The 27,302-nt window shown below is 43.4% G+C and overlaps 1 protein-coding gene across 2 annotated transcripts; it reads left to right on the forward strand.

Moving 5' to 3' along the window:
* Window positions 1-26,045, forward strand: DGKE (diacylglycerol kinase epsilon). Of its 2 annotated transcripts, XM_035103837.3 has the most exons (12): window positions 1-67; window positions 668-1,871; window positions 7,945-8,104; window positions 8,801-8,920; window positions 10,648-10,791; window positions 12,094-12,251; window positions 14,915-14,966; window positions 15,980-16,093; window positions 16,252-16,323; window positions 17,337-17,464; window positions 17,678-17,789; window positions 19,595-26,045. In XM_035103837.3, the coding sequence occupies exons 2-12, from the start codon at window positions 1,411-1,413 to the stop codon at window positions 19,787-19,789; spliced, it is 1,716 nt and encodes a 571-aa protein (XP_034959728.3). In that variant the 5' UTR covers window positions 1-67; window positions 668-1,410; the 3' UTR covers window positions 19,790-26,045. The 2 variants fall into 2 exon arrangements, with proteins under 2 accessions (XP_034959728.3, XP_088517504.1); XM_088661378.1 differs by lacking the exon at window positions 1-67 and having other exon boundaries at window positions 669-736; window positions 19,595-22,513.
* The last annotated feature ends 1,257 nt before the right edge of the window (window positions 26,046-27,302 follow it).

The following is a 27,302-nucleotide window of genomic DNA, read 5'->3' on the forward strand; positions in this document are numbered from 1 at the left end:
AGCTCTTCCGCTTCCGGCGTTCATCCCTTGCCTGGCTGCCTCTGCAGAGGGTCCCGTCGAGCTGTCGGTGAGAGATCTCGGGGGGTGGGGGGCCGTGTAGGTGGGGGGCTGAGGGGACTTTGGGTGGGGACCACCAGCGGAGGCATCAGAATTGCTCGCTACTGCTTCTGCCTGGGGCGGTGAATTTGTAGGAGGGGCAGGTGGCCGCCCCAAATTTATGAAGGGATTTCGCGGCCTCACAGTCGGGAGGGGGGGGGGCGTGTTAGTTACACTTTATATATGTGTGTGAAAAGAAAAAGCCAAGCGATAGGCCTGATTTGCTGGGAAACGAGGGCTGAGTGAGGTGCGCTTTTGTACGTGAAGGTTGGCAGGTTGTGTAACGTTTCGTTTCCTTTTATCATATATGGTGGAAGCTGCCCAGAGTAGCTGGGGCAACCCAGTGGGGTGGGTGGGGGTACAAATAATACTGTGAAATTATTATCATCATTATTAAGAGTGGAAGGAGGTCCCGCAACTGAGCGAGCAGCCATTGTTTTCATGGAATTGTAGAGTTGAGCCCAAGGGTCGTCTGCTAGTCCAACCCCCTGCAATGCAGGAATATGAAGCATTTGCTGCCTGCCTCCTCAACCCTCAGGCTAACTCGGGTTGTTTTTTTTTACAATTTCAGATGACTTAATCCGGAGCTGCTGCGCCCTTCTGCTGTCCTACCCTCATGGACTAAGAGTTTGCCGAAGAGGTGCAAGCCTGGCATTAAAAGGGGGGACGGACCACCTGTGTTGCACCCTGGGTGTGGGTGGGTGTTAAGGGGTAAATTGATAGTTATTGTGCTTGTATGTGTGTAGAGCAAGAATCAAGGTAGTGATAATCATAACGAGAGAAACAAGGTGCTGTTGCTTATAGCATGGAAGGTGAAAGTGCTTGACTGCTTTTGGAGTTGGCATTTGCTTCTGTGCATTGGCTTAGTGTCGGGTTTCTGCTATAACAAAGGACAGGTGAGCTATAGCAAGAAAGCAGTCACTGTTGTTATGATGGTGTGATGTTGTAAGGGTACATTGATATGAGAAAAGCAAGTTGTGGTGAACTATTTAATAGCACGATAAATTTATGTAGCATTTGAACTATGAAAAACTAAGTCTTCTGCTTTGTCAGGTATTTTAGGACAAGTGGATATTTGATTTCAAGACACAGATGTTTAAGCCTTTTTTTAGGGGTGCCACAAATAAAAGGAAAAAGTGAGGCTTTGTGCGGTAAAGCCTAATGCCGTATGGCAAGGTGGTTAATGATGGCAGATTAGGGAAAACTGCTGAAATGAACATGAGCAAATCTATTTTGGGACCTACATGATCAAAACGTGCTCCCTTGGATCTGGTTTAATTTGACACCTAGAGATTGATACTAAATCAATTAAGGATGGAAGGGGTTGAAAGGAACAGCTCCATATTCTCTCCAAGACTGTTTCAAGAATGGAGTCTAGCCTTCTGGACTCTGTGCTCGGTGATGGTTCCAGTACTGATCACCTTGTGGTGCAGCTTTCGGCGATCTCGGAGGCAGGAACTGATGCAGGACATTTTGCGTAAGAGCAAGCACAATTGGCAGGACACAGATCTCTTCAGCCAGCCCACCTATTGCTGCATCTGCTCTCTGCACATCCTTCAGGGAGCTTTCTGCAACTGCTGTGGACTGTGTGTCGATGAAGAATGCCTGAAGACGGCTGACCGGCGTTTCCTCTGCAAGGAAATAATAATGAGGGGTGAAAGCAGCTTCAGGACCTCTATGGTACACCAGTGGTTCCGTGGCAACGTCCCTCTTTGCAGCTACTGTGTCGTGTGCAAACAGCAATGTGGTACCCAGCCCAAGCTGTGTGATTACAGGTAATGCTGGGAGTACAATTTTATTTATTTATTATTAAATTTGTGGCCCAGGTACTCATAAAGTGGTGTACGCCCTTCTCCCCCTTCTGAAATTATCAGAAGTGTGATCATGTCTCCTGTGTTCACCGCGGCCTCTTGGCTGCCTCCGCACTTCTGCCGCCAGCTTGGAGGTGCTCTCGTGCCGAGCCTGTCCCGCCAGCTTTCGGGTGCCACCGCTGCCTCCTTTAGTTGCTGCAACCGCTCAGGGCCTGGAGATTGGTTACAGGTAGGTAGCCGTGTTGGTCTGGATCGAAGTAAAATAAAAAAAATTCCTTCAGTAGCACCTTAAAGACCAACTCAGTTTTTATTTTGGTATATGAGCTTTCGTGTGCATGCACACTTCGTCAGATACACTGAAATAGGAGTCCCCAGGCACTTAAGTAGAGAAGGGGTGGGGAGGGGTGGGGATGGGGAGGGGGAGGGGGGATCACTCAGAAGGGTGGTGGAAATGGGTGATTGACTGACTGATAGCTGTTGATGACCGGAAACGACTGCAAATGGTTCTGCATGAAAAAGCAAGGGTGGAGATGGCTGAAGATCGCTTATCATGTATAATGAGATAAGAATCCGATATCTCTGTTCAAACCAGGTCCCTCCATGGTTTTGAGCTTGGGGATAAGTTGCAATTCAGCAACTTGATTGTTGAAGGATACCAAATGGGGAGGGGCGGCTAATACCCCAGGGGACAGGATCACACTTCCAAATGACCTCAACAGATTAGACAACTGGGCCAAAGCAAACAAGATGAATTTTAACAAGGAGAAATGTAAGGGCAAAAAAAAAAATGAAAGGCACAAATACAGGATGGGAGACACTTGGCTTGAGAGCAGTACATGTGAAAAGGATCCAGGAGTCTTGGTAGACCACAGACTTGACATGAGTCAGCAGTGTGATGCAGCAGCTCAAAAAGCCAATGCAATTCTGGGCTGCATCAAGAGGAGTATAGCATCTAGATCTAGGGAAGTAATAGTACCACTGTTATTCTGCTCTGGTCAGACCTCACCTGGAGTACTGTGTCCAGTTCTGGGCACCACAGTTCAAGAAGGATACTGACCAGCTGGAACGTGTCCAGAAGAGGGCAACGAAAATGGTCAAAGGCCTGGAAACGATGCCTTATGAGGAACGGCTTAGGGAGCTGGATATGTTTAGCCTGGAGAAGAGAAGGTTTTAGGGGTGATATGATAGCCATGTTCAAATATATGAAAGGATGTCATATGGAGGAGGGAGAAAGGTTGTTTTCTGCTGCTCCGGAGAAGTGTACACGGAGCAATGGATTCAAACTTCAAGAAAGAAGGTTCCACCTCAACATCAGGAAGAACTTCCTGACAGTCAGAGCTGTTCGGCAGTGGGATTTGCTGCCAAGGAGTGTGGTGGAGTCTCCTTCTTTGGAGGTCTTTAAGCAGAGGCTTGACAGACACATGTCAAGAATGCTTTGATGGTGTTTCCTGCTCGGCAGGGGGTTGGACTGGATGGCCCTTGTGGTCTCTTCCAACTCTATGATTCTATGATTCTATGATTCTATGATTCTAAGTTTTCTTAACTGTGGCAAAGAGATGTTTAAAAGATTGTTGTAGCAAAAGTGCTTCACCATTCTTCTCATTTCTTCATTTCCCCCCAGTTTCTTGCCTGCCTCCAGTCCAGGGTGGATTTGATTTAAATCAAATCAAATTGATTCAAATCACGATTCAAATCACTAGTCAGTAAGACTTGATTTAAATCATTATTTTTACAGAAAGACTCATTCTTGCTGGTATAATCTTAATATTTACAACCAGATGAAGATTTCATTTTTGGAATAATAAATTTTCAGAGTAGTTTTTACAGTTATATCAAAAATTACTGATTTGGTTATACTATTAAAAAGGAAAGACATATAATTATGAAATTGTGAGGTTTAATAAGTTAACTGTTTATATTTGGACAACTTTTCTGCTGTACTTTATTGGAAGGAGACAATTAAACAATTTATTTAACTAAAACAATAACATAGCATGTATATCCATGTTTGTTAACTGATGTGGTTAAACAATTTTTAAAAAAACCAGACTTAGTTTTAGTACACATGAAAAACTTAAAACAAATCCTTATTTCCTGATAGCCTTTGGACTATAATGTACGGTAACTTAAATAGAAAACTATCTTTAGAAAGAATTTTTCTTCCAAAAGCATTTTATTTTAAAAATCCGATTTAAATATTTAAAAATCCTATTTTTTATTTTTTTTAAAAAAAAATCATTGATTTGTATACACCCTGCTCCAGTCTCACTCACCCACCCCACCCCCCTCCGAATCAAGCCCAGGTCTTGATTGCATAACAGAACATCTCTGCTCTCGGTGCATATGTTTTAATCTCTGTCTTCTGGTGCAGTTGAGTTCAGCAATCAGGAAGCAGAGAGAAATGCAGGCTGCTAAACTGATGCACTGTGGTTTTCCTGCCCAGGGAAGTGTAAGTGTCAGAGAGAGGTGGGGTGAGAGAGGCAGGTAGTTTGCCATCTGGCAGGGGCTAATTGTTCCAGGCCAATGACATGGCTGAAACAATAGTACGTTAAAATGCAATGCATTTAATGGCCTTTTTTATTTGTGTACCTCAGTGCCTTGGACATAATGTGGTTGGGTTCTTCAGTTGCTTTTTCCTTTCTATTTGTTCAGAAAATATTTTTGGTCACCGTTCCAACTAAGGGCTCTCAAGGTGACATAACAACTTCCCTGTGATGGTGAGGGCTATAAAATTCTTTTCTTTTGAACGGACGCATGCATCTCTTTCTAAATTCTGGCAGCAGATGGAAAGGCCCATAAAGGTGCCCTGTTCACCTGGTGGGTCTTACATCACTGATCTGGCGCTTGGAGGGAGCAACATAGTTGATTCTAGGAATTGTTTCTTTTGGATTTTTGAGTGCTTTTTTCACCTTGTGGTTTTTAAGTTACCGGGCCAAAACTGCCTCTCGAGCTTTTAGCCAAGCTTGAGTTAAATGTCCTCTTATTAGCTTAGTCTGTTTAGTGTGCATTCAGGACCTCATTCACTCCTATCCTCAATGAATCCCTACTATGTAGTATTTTACAATGTTTAATATTAATAAGTTTGTACCACAGTACGTTGTGTACCTTTTCCAGCAAGAACATCCAAGGCATTAATATGTTTTTCCCCCTTTACAGGGGAGGATATTTATGACTAGTCTCTTGCATCCTATTTGTAGATGTGCCTTTATTAACATGGCAACAGCCAGCATTGCTTCCTGGTCATAGTGGATATCTGCATCGAAATTGTTATTTGTTGGTCCTGGCAGTTCTTTAGGAGATTATAGCCATCCATCTTTATACAAAAGATGGTTTGGCAGCACTGCTGTCAGACCCAGGATCGTGTGCATTTTCCAGGTGCATCAGGGAGTGAAAGACTTTGGTCAAGTGGAAGTGGTGATCACACCTGTTGTGATGTAGGGGGTATGTAACTAAGCTTTACTCCAAGTAGACCTATTCAAATTAATGACTGCGGCTAAGTTAGAAGGCTGGTCGCCGAAGAATTGATGCTTTTGAATTATGGTGCTGGAGGAGACTCTTGAGAGTCCCATGGAATGCAAGAAGATCAAACCTATCTATTCTGAAGGAGATCAGCCCTGAGTGCTCACTGGAAGGACAGATCGTGAAGCTGAGGCTCCAATACCGTGTTTCTCATATTATAAGACACGTCTTATATTTATTTTTTCCTCAAAAAAACACACTATGGCTTATTTTCAAGGGATGTCTTATTTTTTTCCTCCTCCTCCTGCCGCGGCCGGCATTGCTGCTGCGCCTATCACTATGTCTTATTTTCGGGGCATGGCTTATATTCCTTGAATGCTTAAAAATCCTGCTATGGCTTATTTTATGGGTATGTCTTAAAATATGAGAAACAGGGTACTTTGGCCACCTCATGAGAAGAGAAGACTCCCTGGAAAAGACCCTGATGTTGGGAAAGATTGAGGGCACTAGGAGAAGGGGACGACAGAGGATGAGATGGTTGGACAGTGTTCTCGAAGCTACGAACATGAGTTTGACCAAACTGCAGGAGGCAGTGCAAGACAGGAGTGCCTGGCGTGCTATGGTCCATGGGGTCACGAAGAGTCGGACACGACTAAACAACTAAACAACAACAACTATTACAGTTTTTCCATCAGTGCAAGCCTCTCCACCCCAGTACACTGTTCTGGGGTTTTTCCTGAACCCCGCTGTCTACCCAAGCTGATTTTGGGGGTAGGGGAACAGTGTGAGAAACTGAGATACGAAAGCTAGGAGCTAAATGGCACCTTAAACCTAGGTTATGGACGCAACAATGGAATGTCAAGGCGCGCTTTTTTACTAACAAGAATACAAAGCTGAAAATGAATGAACTGCAGCGGAAATATTATGTTCTACATGGTCTAGTCCTTCCCCTGTCTAACCACCACATATTCTTAAGAGGGTCCAGTCTTCAGAGAGTAGCTGGAAGTGGGCAGGGAGAAAAAGATCCTCCTTTCCTTCCACTCTGCAGTTTTAATCCGAAATCTTAGGTGTAGTACTGCGCCCAGAGCTCAGAAACAGTTCTCACTAATCAAATTCCCTGTCACAAAATGCATCTACAACAATTGGAGTTTTGAACATGGGCAGGGAAGCGTGGGGAAAGTCTCTCTGCACTCATGGAAGTCCTATTACTGGCTCTTGCTAGTGCAGCTGTTTAGTTGAATCTGGCCCAGTAGGTCTACTCTGAGTAAAGCTTAGTGGAATACCACTCACCATGAGCATCTTTTTAAGGTAGCTATACCAGTATACATTTTGTTAATCCAGTTCAAAGGCACAGAGTTGGCGTGTAGATTTTTTAAAAATAGCTTGACTATTGCTAGAGATTACTATATAAGCCTTTCTTTTTATTCAGCTTATCTGCTTGTTGGTTTTTTGATGTTCATTTTTATAGTTTCATCACATAGTAATAATCATTTTTAAAGAATCCAGTAAAAATAGAATAAAATTGAATCATGCACTGAACTTTCCCTACTTTCCCCTGAACCCCGAGACAAACGCAAAAACGTAGATCTTGCAGTGCTTCCATCAAGTGCTCAGGATTAGACTTCGCCTTGTCTTTAGCGAGAGAGAATTTTGTAACAGGTAGAAAATGCTGTGAGTGCTTTTATATATGTCCTTGCTGGCTGAATCTGGAATGCATCCTTAAGGTGGGGGGGGGGGGCTCAGAGAGAATAATGCGGAGGTGGGGGAAATGGGTCTCTGGTATATTGGGGCTTTTTGCCCTTGTAACACTTGATTGTTTTCTGCATTTACCAGTATATACATTTTTTTTTACTCATAGGTGGCTTTCGGTTTAAAATAGAAAATAGGGGATGCAAAAATAATAAAAGAGGCAAATTGTCTTGAGTGTTGTAGCAAATGCTATGCAAGCAGAGCTTCACTCACATGATAGGAAATCCCTTACCTCTCCCCATAGGCACCCAAAATTTGCTCTGGACAGTTCATCAACCCTCTGGAGCAGATTTTGAGGGAGAGGATTGCTGGTGAGAGGAGCAGGGAGTTCTGTTGCTCAGTTGAAAGTCTGCAAGTGCTAGTGGAACAGCAGCATTGGATAAAAACCCAGAACATAAAAACTCCCCGGTCTGGTCTTCTCATTTTCTGTTCTAATCAACAACTTAAATTTAGTGTCTGTATAGACATGGATTCTGACTGGTGTGTAATTGGAATTTATAAGTTTGGGGAATGCAGAGTTAAAAGTAAATTGTCAAATCATCAATTCTAGCACATGGGGGGGGCAACAAAATAATATAATTTGGCATCTGAACAATTGTATTTATAATTTGGTATTGACAATGAGGCTTTTATTGGTTTATTGTAACTAAAAAATCTCTCTCTATATAAGACCGTATAGACATATGGAGTACACCTCGCGAACTGTGGCCCCGCCCACTTTTCTTTTGGAGCCTATTAAAATTGTCTTTCTCAGCAGCTGCCTGGTAAAAAACAGACAGACAGACAGACAGTCGCTTGAGTTCAGTCAACCTTATTATTTTCTTTTCAGGTGTGTGTGGTGTCAGCAAACCGTGCACGATGAATGTATGCAGAGCGCTTTGAAGTACGGAACGTGTGAGCTAGGAGAATTTCGCAACTTAATTATTCCTCCATATTACTTATTCAATGTCAGCCAGATGCGAAAAGACAAAAGAGTGGACTATGGCAAGGTAAGCCCTGCTCTAGAGCGACATCAGAGGTGGGGAACCTATAGCCCTCCAAAGGATGGTGGAGAACATTGTGCAAGTGGGAATTAAAAGAACAAAAACCCTCCAAACCCCAGGGAGGGTTGTTTGTTCCTCTCTGTATGCTGCTGATTTGCTGGTCATGGTTTGATAGGGGGCAACAAATTACACACACTGGTTTGCGCATAATATAAAGCCAAGGCTTCCAGGTTTGTTTTATTTTGCTAATACAGTGGCAGAGAAGCAGGAGCGGTTGGTATGCTGTTTATTCCAGATAAACCATGCTAACCCAATGCTCGTGGCTCCATTACATTTGAAGGATTAAGTAATAATCTCACGGAGTTCTTACATGCTGTAGGAGCTGTTGATCCTTTGAAGATGTCACTGGCATAAAGTTTGCATTAAATTTGCATAAAATACAGACACACAAATTAGCTAATGTGGTTTAGCCCTTAAATATTGTTTGGAAGTGGGGAAAAGTAGTGTTTTGTCTAAACTGCAAAGCTGTTTATTTTGCTGTAGCTTTTTTCTGAAATATTATTCTAAGGGGTTCAGTCACTCTTTCTTGTTTCAGTTAGTTACCCAACAATGAAATAAGAAGGGAAAGAACCTAGTGCTTTTGATCTGCTTTATCGCACAGATCTGCATGTAAATACATACATGTTTGTTTCCGTTCTGCAGCTAGCTGCCTCCTGTGGGAAAAACTGGACTCCCCTAATCATTCTGGCGAATACTCGGAGTGGAAACAATATGGGGGAAACATTGCTTGGGCAATTTAAGATGTTACTAAATCCAATTCAGGTAATTGTACTGATTACTGATTTATTGAAATTGTTTTACTGTTGTATTAATCTTATTGCTGGGGGGGGGGGTGATATATTTTAAACACATTTTGCTAAGGACCCTCAGGATGTACATATTCACAGAGCATACACCATCTTCTGACCTGGGTCTTAATTAAAGGTAAAGGGACCCCTGACCATTAGGTCCAGTTGTGACCGACTCTGGGGTTGCACGCTCATCTCGCATTATTGGCCGAGGGAGCTGGCGTATAGCTTCCAGGTCATGTGGCCAGCATGACAAAGCCGCTTCTGGCAAACCAGAGCAGCACATGGAAACGCCGTTTACCTTCCCGCTGTAGCGGTTCCTATTTATCTACTTGCATTTTGATGTGCTTTCGAACTGCTAGGTTGGCAGGAGCTGGGACCAAGCAACGGGAGCTCACCCCGTCACAGGGATTCGAACCGCCGACCTGATCAGCAAGCCCTAGGCTCAGTGGCTTAACCACAGCGCCACCTGGGTCCCTTGGGTCTTAATTAGGCGTGCCATATTTCAAAAGGTAAAAACCAGGACACCCTTTTTTTTAGGAAGAGCCCAAAATTGTGGAACTTTTTTTTTATGAAAATGCAACAAAAAACCACCCAGATTTTCCGGTTTACTTGCTAAAGATCCAGGACAAACTGTTGCCTTCTGGAAATTGGTTCTGTGGACATAGGGTGGTCCTTGGTTGACATTTGTGGTCAGGGGCAACACAACGACTCCCTCCGCTTAAAGGTGTCATGCTGTTTTGTGACCTTCCATTGCCAGTTGTTTTGGAGTTCCTGTGCTTCCCTGCTGATCAGGCTGTGTGCACAGCAGGATTTAATCAAATATGCTACACGGCAGCAAACGTATCTCCTACCAAAAAAAAGAAAGAGCGCAGCACATTGTTGTGTTTACTCTTACAGATTGGACACTGCACAGTTGTTTAGTGCAAGCCTTTTGCACTATGGTTACACTGCACTTGGGAAAAGGACATGGTGAAAGGCCCTTCTTGTTTCTCCATTTTAAGTTGGTCAGGAATGTTAAGTGTGTTTTCAGAGGAGGAGGAATGGGTACTGGTTTTTTTCCCTCTCTGCGTTGTGTATTTTCTTTCTTCGTTGTTTGTTTCAAAGCCGCACTAAAATAACCCACTTGCTTTTGGAAACACTTGCAGCGTTCTCCCTACGTTTTGTGCCTTGAACTCAGCTGGGCAATGGCACAGGATGCTATGACAGGAGCCTTTTGTTCCTTAAGTTTCCTGTTTAACTTTTTTAGTTCTCTTCCTCCCAAATCTCAAATTAGTTTTTAAATCTAGGAGGGAGAGCCAGGCTCTTGAAATTCTCTGTGCAAACAGGCTGTATTGCAAATAGCCTCAAAGCGCAACACACCTAAACGTATTCAATAATATCTTATCTCGCTTGTAAAGAAAAGGCAGAAAATCATTGCTATATTCTCTTTAGGCACAATTAGATTGCAGTGTATCAGTGCATCGTTTTGCTGTTTGCTTTCTTATCATAGTGACAATATTTGACCTGTGAAGTAAAATATTTCTGACTGCCATTTTAGGAATAAGCTCATTTTTAAAAGGTACAAAATTTTAAAAAAATCCTCTATCTTACTTTGTATATGATTTTCAAGTCTTAAAAGGTATACCGCTCTGGTATTTTGTATGTTTGGAGGTTTATAAATCCTTGCCGTTAGACAAATAAATTCTATTTAATTTCCAGGTTTTTGAGCTAACCAAAACCACACCTGCAAAAGCACTGCAACTCTGCACTTGGTTGCCTTGCAATTCTGCTAGAGTACTTGTCTGTGGTGGAGATGGCACCGTGGGCTGGGTCTTGGATGCGATTGATGACATGAAGATCAAGGTATGGTTTCCCAAAGTGACTTGCCAACCCACTGATTTCTTCGCACTCCCATCTGTGCCATGTTCACCCGACCCAGTACTGCAGGCCAAACGACCCATGTAGTCACTTTACTATATGCTCCCGGAGTAACTTTAATCTGCCTCCTTTTTTTCCCTTTTTATCAGGAGTACCATTTCAAACTTTTATTGGGGGGTGGGGAGGAGGAGAATGTTCTCAGCAAGGTGTAGCCTTGGATTTCTCCAAGCCTTTAATGACACAAAGGCCATTTTTTCAGAGCATAAAATTATAAATGAATTCATTAGAAATAAGTGAAAAGGGTTTATTCCAGAGAGCATCTATGAAGGCTACCTTTTCATATTTCTAAATAATATTGCCATAGGTCATTGGCTAAGGTGCCATAAGTAGTCAGCCCTACTCTTTCCCCACCTATATGTTGTGCATGGGCACATTTAATTGTTCCACAATTCTTGCTCTGTGCTTCTAACACACAGTTTCCCAAAATGGCATCCTGTCATTTTTTCCTGTTTCATTCTTCATTACTGCAAATTTTGCTACTGCTTAATTTTTTCCAGCAAAGAACTTCCTGCTTTTAAGTGCATTTGGTCGCTGGTGTGGTTTTAGTTCCGCAATTTTTTTTTAGGGCATTGTTTTTATTTTGTGACAATTACCCTTTTGGTGACAGGAAAGGATGTTTTGTTGGGCGTTATTGTCGGGTTATCAGTTTCAAGGTAACTGATCTCAAAGGTGGTTGCATTTTGAATTGTGTGGCTTTTTATCCAAACTACTTTGGATAAATGAATCCAATAGTTTGGATTTTTATCCAAACTACTTTTGAGACTGTTCTGTTATAAAGCAGTACACAAATGAAATAAATAATACTTCACTTGTTTTCCCCACCTCAAAGACTATCATAGCTTTGGAAGCAGGTTGCAGACACCCCAAGGAACCCCGTTTTTCCATTTGAGAATCCCTGTTTCTTACAAGCAGCTGATTTCAGGCTCCCATCCTTCTTAATTATTCCCCCCCCCCCCGGCCTGGTCTCTCTCTATTTGTTAGTATCTAAAATATATATGTAAAGGTAGAGAAGAGGAAAGTTACATACCCTTTCCTTTGATTAGTACATAATTTTGTCATCTGCTCTCTTTAGCCTTCCAGCTGTAACATTTAATAGTAATTTTTGAACCAGATTTCCAGTTAATGGTGTTTTTAGGCAGTCCTTTGTATTATGGGATTAAATTTGAGGAGTTACCAACCATGTAGAATCAAGAGCCTTAATGTTGAATCAATACTTCTGTTTGGCAGGGCCAAGAGCGCTACATCCCACAGGTTGCGATCTTACCCTTGGGAACGGGGAATGATCTGTCGAATACACTGGGCTGGGGGGCTGGGTACGCCGGAGAGGTCCCCGTGGAGCAGATTCTGCGCAACGTGATGGATGCTGATGGAATCAAGCTGGATAGGTGAGCTTCCAAGCAAGCCATCTCTAAGGTCTTTGGTTGTTCCCCACCCCCCACCCTCTAACCTCTCTTAAATATCACTATAGGAGAACTGATACGTTGAGTTCTGACACCTGTCCTCCGTTCTGTGCATTGCTACGGCTCTGTTTCAGTGCCTGCCTGAATTATATCTGGTTCTAAATGTTTTAGTGGTGTGAGTAATTGTGGTTATTTTAATTTAACCAAAAAAGATTAAACCCAGGGGTGAGTGGGGAGGGTGGTCCAATTAAAAGGGGGAAAGGGTTAGAGGTCACATAGGAAGCAACTGCACATGGAAGCAAAGCCCACGGCGATTAGAGATCAGGGAGCCCTTCAATAAGCTGCTTTGCGGAAACTGAATGTCTCATTTTTTAATCCAAATGCGGGCAAGTGCAAGCGTAACATTTCCAGTTTATAAAACTGCAGCAGGATTTTAATGGGTTTAGGTACTGGGGGGCCCATGGCATATGCTATCTCTATTCATTTCTTTATATAAAATTTGTTCACTTGTACACTCTTTCAAGGGGACGTGGGTGACGCTGTGGGTTAAACCACTGAGCCTAGGGCTTGCCGATCAGAAGGTCGGCGGTTCGAATCCCCGCGACGGGGTGAGCTCCCGTTGCTCGGTCCCAGCTCCTGCCAAACCTAGCAGTTCGAAAGCACGTCAAAGTGCAAGTAGATAAATAGGTACCGCTACAGCGGGAAGGTAAACGGCATTTCCATGTGCTGCTCTGGTTCGCCAGAAGCGGCTTTGTCATGCTGGCCACGTGACCTGGAAGCTGTACGCCAGCTCCCTTGGCCAATAACGCGAGATGAGCGCTGCAACCCCAGAGTCGGTCACGACTGGACCTAATGGTCAGGGGTCCCTTTACCTTTTACACTCTTTCAAGGCTTTGGGATGTTAGGTGGTCTCTAAATTGAATCACAGAATTGTAGAGTTGGAAAGGGACCCCAAGGATAAATCATTCAGTCCAGCCCCCTGCAATGCAGGAGTCTTGCCCAATTTGAGGCTCAAAAGCCACCACCCTGAGATTAAGAGTCTCATGCTCTAACCAACCAAAACATCCAGGGGTCATTTTGTGTTTGGCAACATTCACCTTCCATTCACAGGAAACTCCACCATGCCCATTTGCTCCATGGTAAGCACCATGCATACAGTGGGCCTTCTTTACAAATAAAAGTGCACCTCAGCCTTCATACACACAGACATAGATTTATAACATAACTAAATTAACTTGTACACACAACAGGACCCTCAAGATGACCTATACTCAATAGAGGGTTTTTTTAAAAAACAAAAACCCACAGTATGTAGTAAGGCAGAACCCATGTTTCTTTGTGGCTGTTTCAGCCTAGAATAGGGTTGCCATATTTCAAGAAGTAAAAATCCAGGCGCAACAAATTGTTCGTTTTTTTGGGAAATCGCCCAAAGTAGGACCATGGTTCAAGAGGTTTGCACTAGTGATGGCAAATGGTCGTTCTCATGTAGATAGCTAAGCACAGTTAGTTCCAGGAGAGGGGGGAAAGCTGCAAAATAATGATGTTGTCCCTCATACTGCGTATAAATGTGGGGTTTCCTTGCCCTTTGAGGGATTGATGCGGCAATGTTGTCCATTTCTATAAAGTCCTAAATAGAAATCTTTTGTGAATAAGGGTTGTGCTCCAGGATACCTTGTTTCCGACGAAGAAAGGCTAGGCTAACCCCACCCATATGCAGGCACGATGAACACAGTTACAGCACAGTCCTAAACGTGTCTTGAAATCAGTAGGACTTGCTTCAAATTAAGTCAGGTTAGGATTGCAGCCCTGGTCCTGAAGCCTTATCTTGAAGGACTTGCTCAGCAACTGTCATGATTCCTAAAAGCATAATGTTCAAAAGGGGCTGGTTTCCCCCCCCCCCCTTAATGCCAGTTTCAACGTGTAAGACAAGTAGAGCCAAGTTGCCATCTCTGCCACGTTGCACGTTCCTTTATTAGGCGTTTTGACATGCCGACTGAGGTTTGTTTTGTGGGATGTGAAACACATAGCAGTCAAGTACAACATTCCTAGAGTGGACATGCTAGGGGATGATTTGTACCAGCCAGGAGAAAACTTCCTGTTTCCTCCTGAGCTGTGACAAACTTCCTCTGCATGTGACTAGAGGTGTGTGTGGCCTAATCTGCGCACAGCTCCTCTTTTTGCTCTCTTCTCCATTTTGCTTTTCCATGTGTTCGCAGAAGTGACTGTCTGTTCGCAGTCACTTAGGAACTAACTCCCTTATGGGATAGTTCCACATGTGTATATAGTTTTATAACCTAAGTCTGCCTTCGGGGATCCAACTGTGAACTGAATGACTGTGAGTAAACTACTTTAATATTGACTTTAATAAGACTGTTGTGTCTGCTCTTTTTATGAGGGAGTAGAAGGGATCTTGCCAGGAATCTTCTATTGAGAGGCTCAGATGAGCCTAAAACAAGCAAACCGCTGTGCGTTTAAAGGGGAATGTTACTCTGCTAAGATACAGAACTTGCTAACGCAAGTTAGGAACGATATCATTAAACAGTATATCCTCTCCTGCATCCCAGAACATTCCCACATGTTTGAGAATTTGACTTTGGAATGCAAACAAAAATGTACAATCTGCGCCTTTCCCCCCCCCCCCTCTGTAGGTGGAAGGTCCAGGTAACAAATAAAGGATACTACAACTTAAGGAAGCTTAAGGTACGATTTGGAAATGTGTGTATGTATTTAATCGCTCTAAGCCTGGGGAGGACAAAAATGCTGCTTGGTCACCTTCTGGCGCTGAAACATCTTAAAAAATATATACATATATTATTATTGAAACAAATTTAACAAGACAGTTATCAATCAATATACCCAATTACATTCCCCCTTTTATTCCCTCCCACCCCTCCCTCTCCCACCCTCCAAGGACTTCCCTCAGCTCCTCTCTCTGGTTTGTTTATACATATTATTCCCGGCATGTTGTAAAATTGTACATATCATTACCTTATCTATCATCTGTTCTACTAAATAAATTTGTGGATTTTTATTCAAAGCCTGTCAAGGAGTCCAAATCTTGACACTGAAGCATCTTGGTCCTATGGGTTGCTGGGATTTTTGGAAAGAATAGAGGCCTAGTTAAATTGTGGATCCAGTAAGCTGCTGCTTAATCAATCATGGTTCCTCAGGAGCTCTGGGTTCAGCTTAGTTATACCCTCCAGGGGTGGGACTGCATTGGGCTGCGTGAAGGGAGACTTCTGTTCCATATACTACCACCCTCCAGTGAGTGGATCAGGGGTTCAGACAGCTGCCTAAATCACCTTGTACAGTGGTACCTTGGTTGTCAAACGGCTTGGCTCCCGAACAAATCGGCTCCCGAATGCCGCAAACCCAGAAGTGAGTGTTCCTGTTTGCGGACGTTCTTTGGAAGCCGAACATCCGACGCAGCTTCCGCGGCTTCCGATGAAGTGCCGGAAGCTCCTGCAGCCAATTGGAAGCTGCGCCTTGGTTTTCAAATGGTTCCGGGAGTCGAACCGACTCCCAGAACAGATTTAAGTTCAACAGCCAAGGTACCACTGTATAAATTTTTCTATGGACATAGAAAATGAATTGAAATTAATCTGTTAAAGCAACTGTTTTATGAGTGGGATCTACTTTTCAGGAAGATCAGGCTGCACAACACAAAAGGAGCCAAGTGCTAAAACTGTTAACGCTGCTCCCTCTCCTTGCAGGTCTTCACAATGAACAACTACTTTTCTACAGGTCCAGATGCCCTCATGGCTTTAAACTTTCACGCACATCGTGAGAAGTCTCCCTCTCTCTTTTCCAATAGGATTATTAACAAGGTACGTTGGGTAAAACCAAAGCTTGTTTTAATACTTACCTTTTCAGAACCCTAACATTTAATTTTAAAAAAAAATCTCCAAAAGAAGTTGTGGTAGCAAAGTAAAAGCTCCCCTGTGTGCAGACTTTCTTTTTCACAACATTCATTCTTTCTTTGCAGGCTGTATATTTTTTCTATGGGACCAAAGATTGCTTAGTACAGGAGTGTAAGGATTTGAACAAAAAGATTGAGGTAAGATGGTTGTTTCCCCCTCTTCGTACTTAATTCATTTTGTAGCAGAGCTGGGCAGAGAAACCATTTCAGAGAATACATCCAAAATGCCCTTTGAGAGCAAAAATGATTGACCCTCTGTGCAGATGGGAATCGGAGGTTTGTGGTGGGCCTCGGTCAATAATGGGATTATTTGGCTTGGCCTCACGCCCCATAGTCTTCTCACTTTTATTGAGCAAAAAAAAGGAGGTTGCCTTGAAACTCTCAGAACTCCTCTGTGTAAAATGGCATCTTGCCTCACTTAGAGTCCCTTCCTGACATACCCAAAAGTCTAGCTTTGAATTTGCTCTTGCCAGTGTCTTCTTTTCTTCTTGTTTGGCGATCACTCATAGCCGAGTAAGATTGTCTTCCATAAACACAGTTTTAACAGTGAGTCCGTAAGTGACTGTGAACACCAATTCTGGATCCACACGTCCTTCCACAGTGGGGACATAGGTTTCTTAGAAAGTTTTGAGTTGAGAATAATAAGACAAATTCCGGTAGCAATCCAGTTTTTAGAAATCCAGGACAAGGCCCTGTTTATTTTTCATCAGCTGGAATGACAAAGAGTCTTACATTTAAAATGTGTCTTAGCGTATTATATAATACTCCAGTTAGAGGGCTCGCAGGCCAGTGTTTCCCAGTTGTCGGTGTTTATACTACATTTTTTAAGATTTGCCTTGAGAGAGTCTTTGAACCTCTTTTGTTGACCACCAGCATTACACTTTCCGTTTTTAAGTTCAGAATAGAGTAGTTGCTTTGGGATACGATAATCAGGCATCCGCACAACATGACCAGTCCAACGAAGTTGATGTTGAAGAATCATCTGGTGATCTTTGCTTCTTCCAGTACACTGGCATTAGTTTGCCTGTCTTCCCAAGTGATGTGTAAAAAATTTCGGAGACACCGTTGATGGAATCTTCCGAGGAGTTGGAGATGGCATCTCTCTCTTGCCAATGTAACTTGCTAACAATCTGTTGTATCTCTTTTTAAAGCTAGAGTTGGATGGAGAGAGAATTGATTTGCCCAGCTTGGAAGGCATCATAGTTCTTAATATTGCCTACTGGGGAGGCGGCTGTAGACTGTGGGAAGGAATGGGCGATGAGCTTTATCCTCCAGCAAGGTAAGATTATATACTCTCTTGGACATGATCTGTGTGCATTTGGTAAAAGTTTTGGGGCCCATGCATCCAGGGGTTTGTTCACTGCGTGGGGACTTGTAGAATTGAAGCAGCAGAAACATTTTGAAGTAATATGGCTGAAGCGTTCTTCTATGATGAGTTGTGTTTAAAGTTGTGCTTAGAATGGTAAGAAGCTCCCCTTTTCCTCTCTCTTAGGCATGATGATGGGCTGCTGGAAGTTGTTGGAGTCAACGGCTCTTTTCACTGCGCTCAGATTCAAGTGAAGCTCGCAAATCCCATTCGGCTGGGACAGGCCCACACTGTGAGGGTAGGTGATAATTTTGGGGTATGCCTCCAGGGCAACTTTCCATGCTCTTGGTTCAGCCCTCTGGCACTGAGCCTGGAACTTGTGGATTCCGAAGTCACTTCTGTCTGTTGTGTGGACAGACTGACCAAAGCAGAGGAGGACCTCCAGAAGGATGCTCTGTGATTGCATTGTATCTTAAAATAAGTGCTAGACATGTGCTTTTGACTGGTGGTTTAGTTAACTCTTGGCTAACTAGCCTGGTGCCCCCCCCCCCCGGAGCAGGCAGTCAGCTTGCAGTGAGTTAGTGCCACTTAATTTTATTGAGGGACCCAGGTGGCGCTGTGGGTTAAACCACAGAGTCTAGGGCTTGCTGATCCCTGCAATGGGGTGAGCTCCTGTTGTTCGGTCCCAGCTCCTGCCCACCTAGCAGTTCGAAAGCACATCAACGTGCAAGTAGATAAATACGGACTGCTCCGGCGGGAAGGTAAACAGCGTTTCCGTGCGCTGCTCAGGTTCGCCAGAAGCAGCTTTGTCATGCTGGCCACATGACCCGGAAGCTGTCTGCGGACAAACGACGGCTCCCTCGGCCTATAGAGCGAGATGAGCGCCGCAACCCCAGAGTCGGACACGACTGGACCTGATGGTCAGGGGCCCCTTTACCTTTACCTTCTACCTTTAATTTTATTGAGGCATTGGTAGTGTTACAACCCAAATAGTGGCTTCAGAGCAACCCCTTCAGTTTCAAGTGACATTCTAGGAAACTCACAAACCATATGTATGGAAATGCTCTGTCCATAATCCACAGTCTTGGGGGTTGATTTGAAAAAGGGTGGTTGCTTACACACACACACACACACACACACACACACACACACACACACTGTTTCATCTGGAGAAGTTGGGTGGGGCAGGTTGCAATTCAACTTAAAAACATAAAATAGATCCAAAATATCTTTCACTCATGGATTTCTAGCCTGCCCTGTCTCGGAGTGGGGACCACTAATGGCCCATAACAAATGTGGTGGGTTTTGCTGTTGTGAAAGAAGCTCAAGTACTGTAGCATGAAAGAGAGAAAAGGGAAGGAAGGAAACCGGAATCCCCTTTCATTATATGTATGTAACCCTGCTGGTTTGAGCCAAGGAAGTCTCCTTTTCCCACCAGTCTAAACAGTCTTGAGTTGAACAGCTAGTTGCCTCCTTCCTCCCCTCAAGCCCCCCTTTTTTTAAATGATTCTTTATTATTTAAAATTACAATTTAACAAACACAAACAAACACAAAAATAAACAATCACAATGTGAATAAATCATAGCGAATATGCATTTCTCCTGTTACTTTAACTTTACTTAAATACTTCCCGTCCTTCTCATTGACTGATTCAGTAAGAGGTTTATCAACGCAAAAGGTATCAAGAGAATGGGTTATATACAAAAGTTACTTAAAATTATACTTTCCAAACAACTCTCTTTGCTAGCAGAAATAGAATGATGTTTGCAAAAGATAAGCTTGATAAGAACAAAAAAATAGAGGGAAAGAAAAGACAATACAAAAATATAAACCTGTGGAGCAAAGGAAGCAAAACATTGTATAATGAGAAGGACTCAAGCCCCCTTTTTTAACTTCTCTTTTCCCATTAAATCCCAGTGAAGCTTAGTTTTGCCCTCTCAACTTTCTCTTGCCATTTAATAAATGCCATGGGCTGATCTGCTACAGACATTAAGCATCCTGCACTAGTTCAGTCGCCTGGCCTGGCATGGCTTTCTGGTTTTGCCGTCTCTGCAGTGGTTTGACTTTGCTTCTTTTTTCTTTACATACCTTCCCGATTCCAGTTAATCTTGAAGAATTCAAAGATGCCAATGCAGGTGGACGGAGAGCCCTGGGCCCAAGGCCCTTGCACTGTCACCATTACGCACAAGACGCACGCACTGATGCTCTATCACTCAGGGGAACAGACAGACGATGACGACGTGTCCAGCATATCCGAACAGGAACTTGCCAAGGATCAGACAGATGAAGATACCTAGGTCTGGGCCAAGTTTTTGGCATGCTAAAAATGGCAACTCCAGCTTGGCTTTGGCCGAAAAGCTTAGCACTAGATATTCCGTCTCCAGTAAACCTCTTAACGTCCATGCCATCTCTGTATTTACAACTGGCACAGGAGTAACTAAGCCATGCTTTTAGTGAGATAGAGATAGAGATATATATAAAAGCTGAACCAGGCTTAAATTCAGAAAGCACTTTTACTCTGGTTTATAGCATCAAGCTGAAGCGGATGGGGGTGAAACTTTCATGGTTACTTTACACTGACTGCTCTGCAGACTGAATGCCTTCATCTATAGGCTCTCAGAGTTTGTGTATAGTCCCATGGACTAGCTGCTGGTGTCTGTCTTAACAATGAATTATTCTTTCCCCCTTAGGAAAGATTTCCACCTCCATGTGTATGTGTGGTAGTACTTTTAAGAAACTGTTTAGCAATGCACGTTATTCACTTGGGTAGTATAATTACAAGTTTTAGGAACACTAGCTTGAATAGCTTAAATTAAGAGTGCCCCCATGCTCATTTTGAGCAAAGGAAAAATACGTCTAGAAATCAGGCAAGTTTCAATATTGGTGATATAGTTTAATAGTCTTGGGCTGGAGCAGACTATGTAAATTGACAGACCAAATATTATCCATTGAAGTCAAGGTGGTTGTGTGTTTGTTTTTGTGTTAAACCTTTTTTCACTGGACTGGTTTTGACAGTCAACTAGTTGTATTCTTAAGCTATTTGTAGCGTTCGCAGTGTGCTTGAAGGTCCATTTGTATCCATGTATGTCTTCTGTTGCACAGGACAGTTCCCAGATATGCATTTAACAAGTAAGTTGTGTTATTGAGAGAAATACACACTTGTGATAGCCAGGACCTCATGGTTGGGCTATCATTGCTGTAGGACTTCTTCATCAGCACTAGTCTCTCGATAACCATGTCCAAGAATCTGTTCTGTGGAGAACATCACTGCTCAAAGAAGATGAAGGGGGCCTTCAGTCACCACCTGTACCTCGTTGAAAATTGTTATGAATTCTTGTGTATCTTCTTAGCTGATAAGAACAGCAAAGAGGTATATGAAAAGTCATTATCTGTGTCCTCAAAGCACTTGACCAAGAAACAGATTCTGAGCTGCTAGGTGGATGTTAATAGAGACCTAACCATTCATTTTCTGTTCTTATTTATTTGAATGATTCCTATTTAAGTCCTATGCTCTGATTTTGAGTGTCCTAGTGTTTACATGGGCATCTCCGTAAGTGGGTTCCAGAAAGAATCTGCTGAATATGCTTTACCGTTTCCTACTGAAGAATGTATTGTTAGTTCAGCACCTTGGAGAGGTAGCAACGCACTTTCACCTTTATGCTTCTGTTATCTGGACTACTTCATTCTGCCAGGACTGCAAGGACATTCCTGCTTTGAGTTGCTTCCTGTGCCATCGTATTATTCATCTAGCTATCAAGGGGACAACCTGAGCAGCTTTTGGGCTCACTAGGATGGAATTGTAACACTCCCTCGGTTTGGCTAATGCATTCTCAGACCCAGGGATCTTCCAGGTGGCGTGGGCAACTCAACTGTACGATGCAGTTATAAGCAGACATCTCCAGTTTGTAAAATCTTACCTTTGCCCACGCTCTCTCATGTTTCCATGCATAATCCCTGTACTCCTCATTACATCAAAACAACAGTGAGAGGTGCAAGGGCATGCCTACTGCAAATAGAGCATTTCTTAGGCTGTTGGGTGCGTGAGCTGGTTCTAGTGTGCTCACGTGCTGCAGTTTGATTTACATATTTGTTCCTGTAAATCAGCTAGGGAACACACCCTTGAGAGGAAATATCAGCTCGCTCGCTCTCTTTTTAATTACTTAAACTACTGAATCTTAAACAAAATTCAACAGACTTGGCAACTCCCTCAAACAGTGCAGTTGATCAGTTATCCAAAAGGGGGTGCTCAGCTACTGAGTTACAGCTCTAACAAGCTGCAGTTCCCCACTCAAGTAGTTTAAATTATGACTAGATTTGTAAAAATCTGTTGTTGTCTAACACTTTCTGATCTGATCTGCTGCTGCTGCTGCTGCTGCTGCTAACCACCCAGGGTGCCTGGGACAACCCAGTCAGATGGGCGGGTACAAATAATAAAATTATTATAACCTGGAATGAACACCATGGCAGTTATTGCATTGCAGATGTGGCAAGCTCTGTAGAATGCCTATATCACACAGACGTTCCATTTGATTCAGGTGATCTATTTGCCCTGGCAGATTTTCGCACCACTATGGTGCAGTGACCACTTGGATGTGTGGTGTCTGGAGGGCATGATGAGTGGATAAGCCCTTGGCCGCTGCTCTCAAATTGTTATGCGCAAACCCTCTACTAAGTGACTAGAGATGAGGCAGAAACAGCTACCAAGGAGATTGCCACCCCTTGCTTCTGTCATAACATTGGGAGTATATATTAAAAAAAAAACTGGAGCAAAGTTCTGCAAAACCATTGACAATGCTTACGTAGCTTCAGCCCCTCTGGCTGGGTGAAGTGAGTTAAAAGTTACTGCTCCCTGGCTAGTGGGACTTTACAAACGGGTTTCGGATAAGACTCAGAAGAGCAAACAGACGCACACGGTCTTGCTTTTCTAGAACTCTCTAAGGAAGTTGATATTTTTTTTAAAAAGGAAATTGTTGGATTGTGTGAAATACTTTGCTACTGAAATAAAGCGATTGAAGCACTGATGTCTAGATGCTGTTCGAGTTTATCCTTCTTAGAATAATTTGTGTGATATGTTCTTTTATAGTCTGCTGCGTCATGTCGCCGTGAGAACCTAGTCCAATGAGAAACATAGACCTGTCTGTCGTTGTCTGAGCTTATATGGTCTGCATCTGTTAAAATAGTCCCCTTTTTAATTTTAAGTTAAAGTCAGTCTTAGGTCTCAGTACTTTACATAGCTCTCCACCCCTTGCCCCAAGGAAAAAAAGGGGTTGTATCTTATTTGTAGTAAAATTAGGGCTGGTTGTGATGGTGACTTCCCTTGCACATCTCAAGGCAAAAAGCTGGGAGGCTAGAACCAAGAGTCCTCTTGAGTACTGGTCAGAAGTAAATCATCTGCACAGAACTTGGGAAGATTCCCCCAAATCATCCACAAGTTCAGGGTATCAGCCTCACGGCTCACTTGTGAGAAAAGTGCTGAGCATTTCAAGCCTAAAGGATTATCCATTTCAAATGCTGGAAGGCACTCCAATCCAGAGGCTGGTGTTGTGGTGCATGTAGAGAGCAGGTCATTCGAGAGAATGAGAAGTCAGCAGATTTCTTAGCACAGGGACGCGTGTTTGGGCGTTGATGCAAATGGGGAGCCTGTTGCAGGTAAGAAGACTTGAGGTGTGCCCCCTTGGAGCTGCTGCTCTTGATTCAGATTTGCCGCGTTAGTTTTTACGCACCGAGGGAAGCGGTGTGCTTTGGTTATAGACATGGAGTGAGCGCTGCTGCAGACAACAGCCCCCTCTTCCGCCTCTGTATGTTGCATGTAGTCCGACTTGCCTTGTGGTTCCTACAATAAGCATCCCTCTGCCCTTTCTGTTGATGGCAGGAAAATTCTCAGCAGCTTGATACCAACACACAAGTTGAAGTAAGCATTCCAGATGGGGCGCTGGGAGTTTCAGCCTTGTGGCCCTTTATAAGAGTTTCTCCTAAAGGTTACCTTCACACTATGTCAGGTAAAAGGAAATTTTAGAAAAATTCTGCTCCGTTTCGAGTGCAAACTGTTTTGCCATGTCTTTCCCTGTTGCAAATGAGATCTCTCGTTTGTTTGCTCTCCAGTACCAGCACTCCCGTCTTTCTCAGGTATTTTTTTTATATATGATTTATGTTGCTTGAGGTATTTGCGTTCTAGATTGTGTCTTTTTTGCTTTTCCTAATACACACGCTTCTAAAATGGGTGTCTTTAAACGTGAGCTATTCTACCTTGCAATGCTTTCCTTCTCGCGGAGCGGGAAGGGGGGGAAGTGCTATCTTTCCAAAGGTGTTCGTGTTGTCCACATGTTCAGTTTGCGTTAACCCAAAGTCCCTAACCACTGTACTTGATTGTCTTTGAATTTGTCTTCAGGTTAATTAGTTGAAACATAGAAGGCGTGCAGAAAGAATTAGAGCATGCAAGTGGTGACTGCTCATAGGGCAAGGATAGTGTTTCAAGGCCTTGTGTGTGCGCACGCTGCTTATTTTGAAAACTAGATGCTCTTGGAATTGTGCATGCAGTTCCCTCCGCTCTCACGATTGCTCCATTTCCTTCTCCTGCGAGATGGTTGTTGCCCACCATGGTCTGTGCATAGCCAGAATTGCGTGTAGGAGAGGCATGGAGGAGTTAACCAGCCTTTTCCCAGGGATACACCCCATGTTTCTGATGGCATGTCTTGGGGGGGGTGATGCTAGCCATCGAAGAGGCTGTCCTTCGAAAGTTCAAGGGCATGTGTTAAACCCTAGTCTGGGGTCCTTCCTAGTGAGGAAAGAGCAACTATGTGGCCAAAGCAAATACTGATGATGCTGGACTTTCAACCCCAATGTGACTAGTGATCACTAGTGATCAGAAGGCCGCAGGTCTCCACTTCCCTATGATCCAGTCTACATCCTTGCTTATGTTTGCTCACTTGCCACCATGTCCTCTTCTCCACAACGAACTCCTGGAGACTGCTTCCCAGAAAAGAATGTGTGTCCCCGCCCTATTTTAATCAAAATTGAAGAAATAAGTCTGATATTATTATAGTTCTAAATTATAATAAGCGGGAATGTAGTCTCCATTTATAGCCCCTTGACCTGGGAAAGTCGGCTTATAGCTGTGGCTGCCAGACTATTGCTGCTGGCACTCTTTTACATACCAAAATTTTAAGGTAGGGTACAGTTTTGCAACCTGGGATGAAGTTCCATTCTTTTTAATGGGGCTTAATTCTTAGTTAGCATGTGTAGGATTTTCCTCTAAGCCAGAGTAACTATCCTAATTAGTCAGTTGTGGTTGTAGGTCTCTCTCTCTCTATCTCAATGGTCTCTGAAACCCTCAGATAGCTCATAGCTGAAAGGTGAAAAGGTAATGACAGGCCCTCTTTTTCATACCTTTTGGATGGGTGCTGTCAAGATGTGGTTGAAATATGAATGTGTTCATTCATTGAATATGTGCTCGCAAACAGCTTAGGTGGAATCACTGTAAACCACACCCTTCCCCTGGGTGGAATCCGTTCTCACAAGGGTGGCTTAAGAGTTTTTGGGTTTTTTTAAAATGTCAGGCTGGTAGTCATACTCTCATTTTAGAAACCTGCTGTTCCATGTGAGCACATCTGAGTTGCCACCACAATGTTGTAAATTATTCCAAACGTCTGACCTGCTTTTGGGGTCTATCCCACATGTGGGCATTCTTGGGTTTTCAAGAGTATTCAGCATTTAAGTGAGATTCCGCTTTATCACATCCCAGAGATCCAGAATCAGGGTAGTGACTAATGCTTAGCTTTCACAGGTTACAGGTGAGGCAGTCAAAATGTTCCTGAACTATAGTCTCTCGGACTGCAGGTGGCAGATTACATAGAAGGATCATTTTCCATTGGGGGGAGCAATTCTAGTTTTGTATGTACCTGTGAGCAGGCTAGGCTAGAACCCCTTTCCCTTCTATGTGCACAAATATCTTTTTCCATGAAAGAAGCATTCTGCCTTCAGTCTGAAGTGTTCAGGAACAGCTCCTCTCGGTGGGAACTAGGCCTCCGAGTCTGAGCTGAGATACCCAGGACTCACTGGGTGGCATCATTTCACCCTCTGCTTATCTTCTATATAAGGTGGGGGTGAGAATACCATTCTGTATTAAAGGAGTGTTGTGAGAAGTACTAAGATGACGTGGGACAAACCTTCAGAATATTTGAAGTGATTTATGAAACAGAATTTTAACTGGCACGGCTCCCAAGTCCTACAAGCAGTCAGAATTGGTTTTAAGAGTTCTCTGTACCTCTTTCTTTCAATGATGCTGCACAGGTGATATGCTAGAAAGAAACCTCTTGTCTCCTCTTTTTTAAGGGACCCTGTTTTCATACTTTGGAGAGTTACCAGGTTTCCTTGTGTTTCTATCAATCGGTCTGTTTGTTTGTTTGTTTGTTTGTTTGTTTTCCTCTTGTGTGAATTTAGACCGAAGAAAATGTGTGTGGATCTGAATCTGTATTGTCTGCTTTCTGGTGAGACACTGATCTGAGTTTCTTTTGTTTTGTTTACATAATCTGTTAATAAAAGATTGGCACCTAATGTTTGTGTCCCTCTTTTTTAAATAATAATGGTTTCCAATCAAGCAACCTATTAACAAAAATATTAATGGCCTGCATCGGCACAGAAGAGGCATGCGACATTTGATGTTATGTGGGCTCTAGTCTATGAAGGTGGTGCCACAATAAATGGTTGCTTTTGGGGTGCTGGGATGCTTTTTTTGCTTTTGCAGCAATAAACTAGTAAACCTACTGCTTGGAATTTGCCACAGGTGAAAAGAGAAGAGCCACTAGTTCATTACGTAGATCTGTGCGTAGTCTGTGCGCGTAGTCTGTGCACTCCTCCTCCTCTACGCAGAATCAATTTAAAATTGCACGGCTCCACAAATCAGCTCGGTTCACGTCTGAACCAGCAGGCCATGGCTGGTCACCATCTTTCAGTTTTGCATGGGAAAACAGCTTCAAACTATAGGCCTTTCTGTCCTAACTCGGAAGGCAAGCATAGAACCTAGTTGCTGATTTGGATGGGGGAGTAAACTAGTTTGCCAGAACCACTGACAAACCCAACTAGATGTGGATGCGGATGTCCACTGGGGAAGGGGGGGGCGGAATGGGCTGTGAGTTTGCTGGTGGTAGAAAGAGCAGTTCAGAGATCAAGTGGCTTCTAATGGCAGCAGATGGGCTGGTTTTGAGTGCGGAGTACGTTGGGGCTGAATGAACCCTCCCGGGGGGTCACTTCATCATGGTGTCAACATCCTTTCCTTTCTGGTTCCCTGACTGATTCGGAACAAAGGAGGAGCTTTGGCATTCCGACTCCCGATATGGTGCCTGCAATCAGACCTTTTAAAAGACTATTTGCATGTAGCTTTTGATTCCAAAATGAGGTCGGGTCAGATACATTCAGCCGACGTTTTGCTCTGAGCGATGGCATAATTGTCTCGAACCGAGCTTCAGAGATCTCTATGCTGCCTTCCCCAACGATGCACCCTCCAGATGTTTTTGACCATGGCGAATGGCCGAGGATGATGGGAGTTGTTCAGCAACATCTGGGCTCACAAGAGACAATACATCACATAATTTTAGATTGCCCTCTTCTCAGCACCCATCACAGAGATCTCCTCGTGACTCCCTTACAGCTCAGAATATCGATTTGGAAGGATTCTGTAATTCAATATTTGTTGAGGGATGATACTCCAGAAACTACCAAGATTGTTTTGGGGTGCCTAGCCAAGATCATTAAAGCTAAATCTAAAATTGCCTGATTTATTCAGTGGTGGTTATCTAGTCTTTTTCTATATAT

This window comes from Zootoca vivipara, chromosome 2 (genome assembly GCF_965207765.1).
Source record: "Zootoca vivipara chromosome 2, rZooViv2.hap1.1, whole genome shotgun sequence".
Lineage (NCBI taxonomy): Eukaryota > Metazoa > Chordata > Lepidosauria > Squamata > Lacertidae > Zootoca > Zootoca vivipara.

Excerpts from the sequence above, each read along its gene's own strand:
- DGKE (XM_035103837.3), top strand. The coding sequence starts at position 1,411 with ATGGAAGGGGTTGAAAGGAACAGCTCCATATTCTCTCCAAGACTGTTT. Across the intron at positions 1,872-7,944 it reads CCCAAGCTGTGTGATTACAG|GTGTGTGTGGTGTCAGCAAA; the intron begins GTAATGCTGGGA and ends TTTTCTTTTCAG. Across the intron at positions 8,105-8,800 it reads AAAGAGTGGACTATGGCAAG|CTAGCTGCCTCCTGTGGGAA; the intron begins GTAAGCCCTGCT and ends TCCGTTCTGCAG.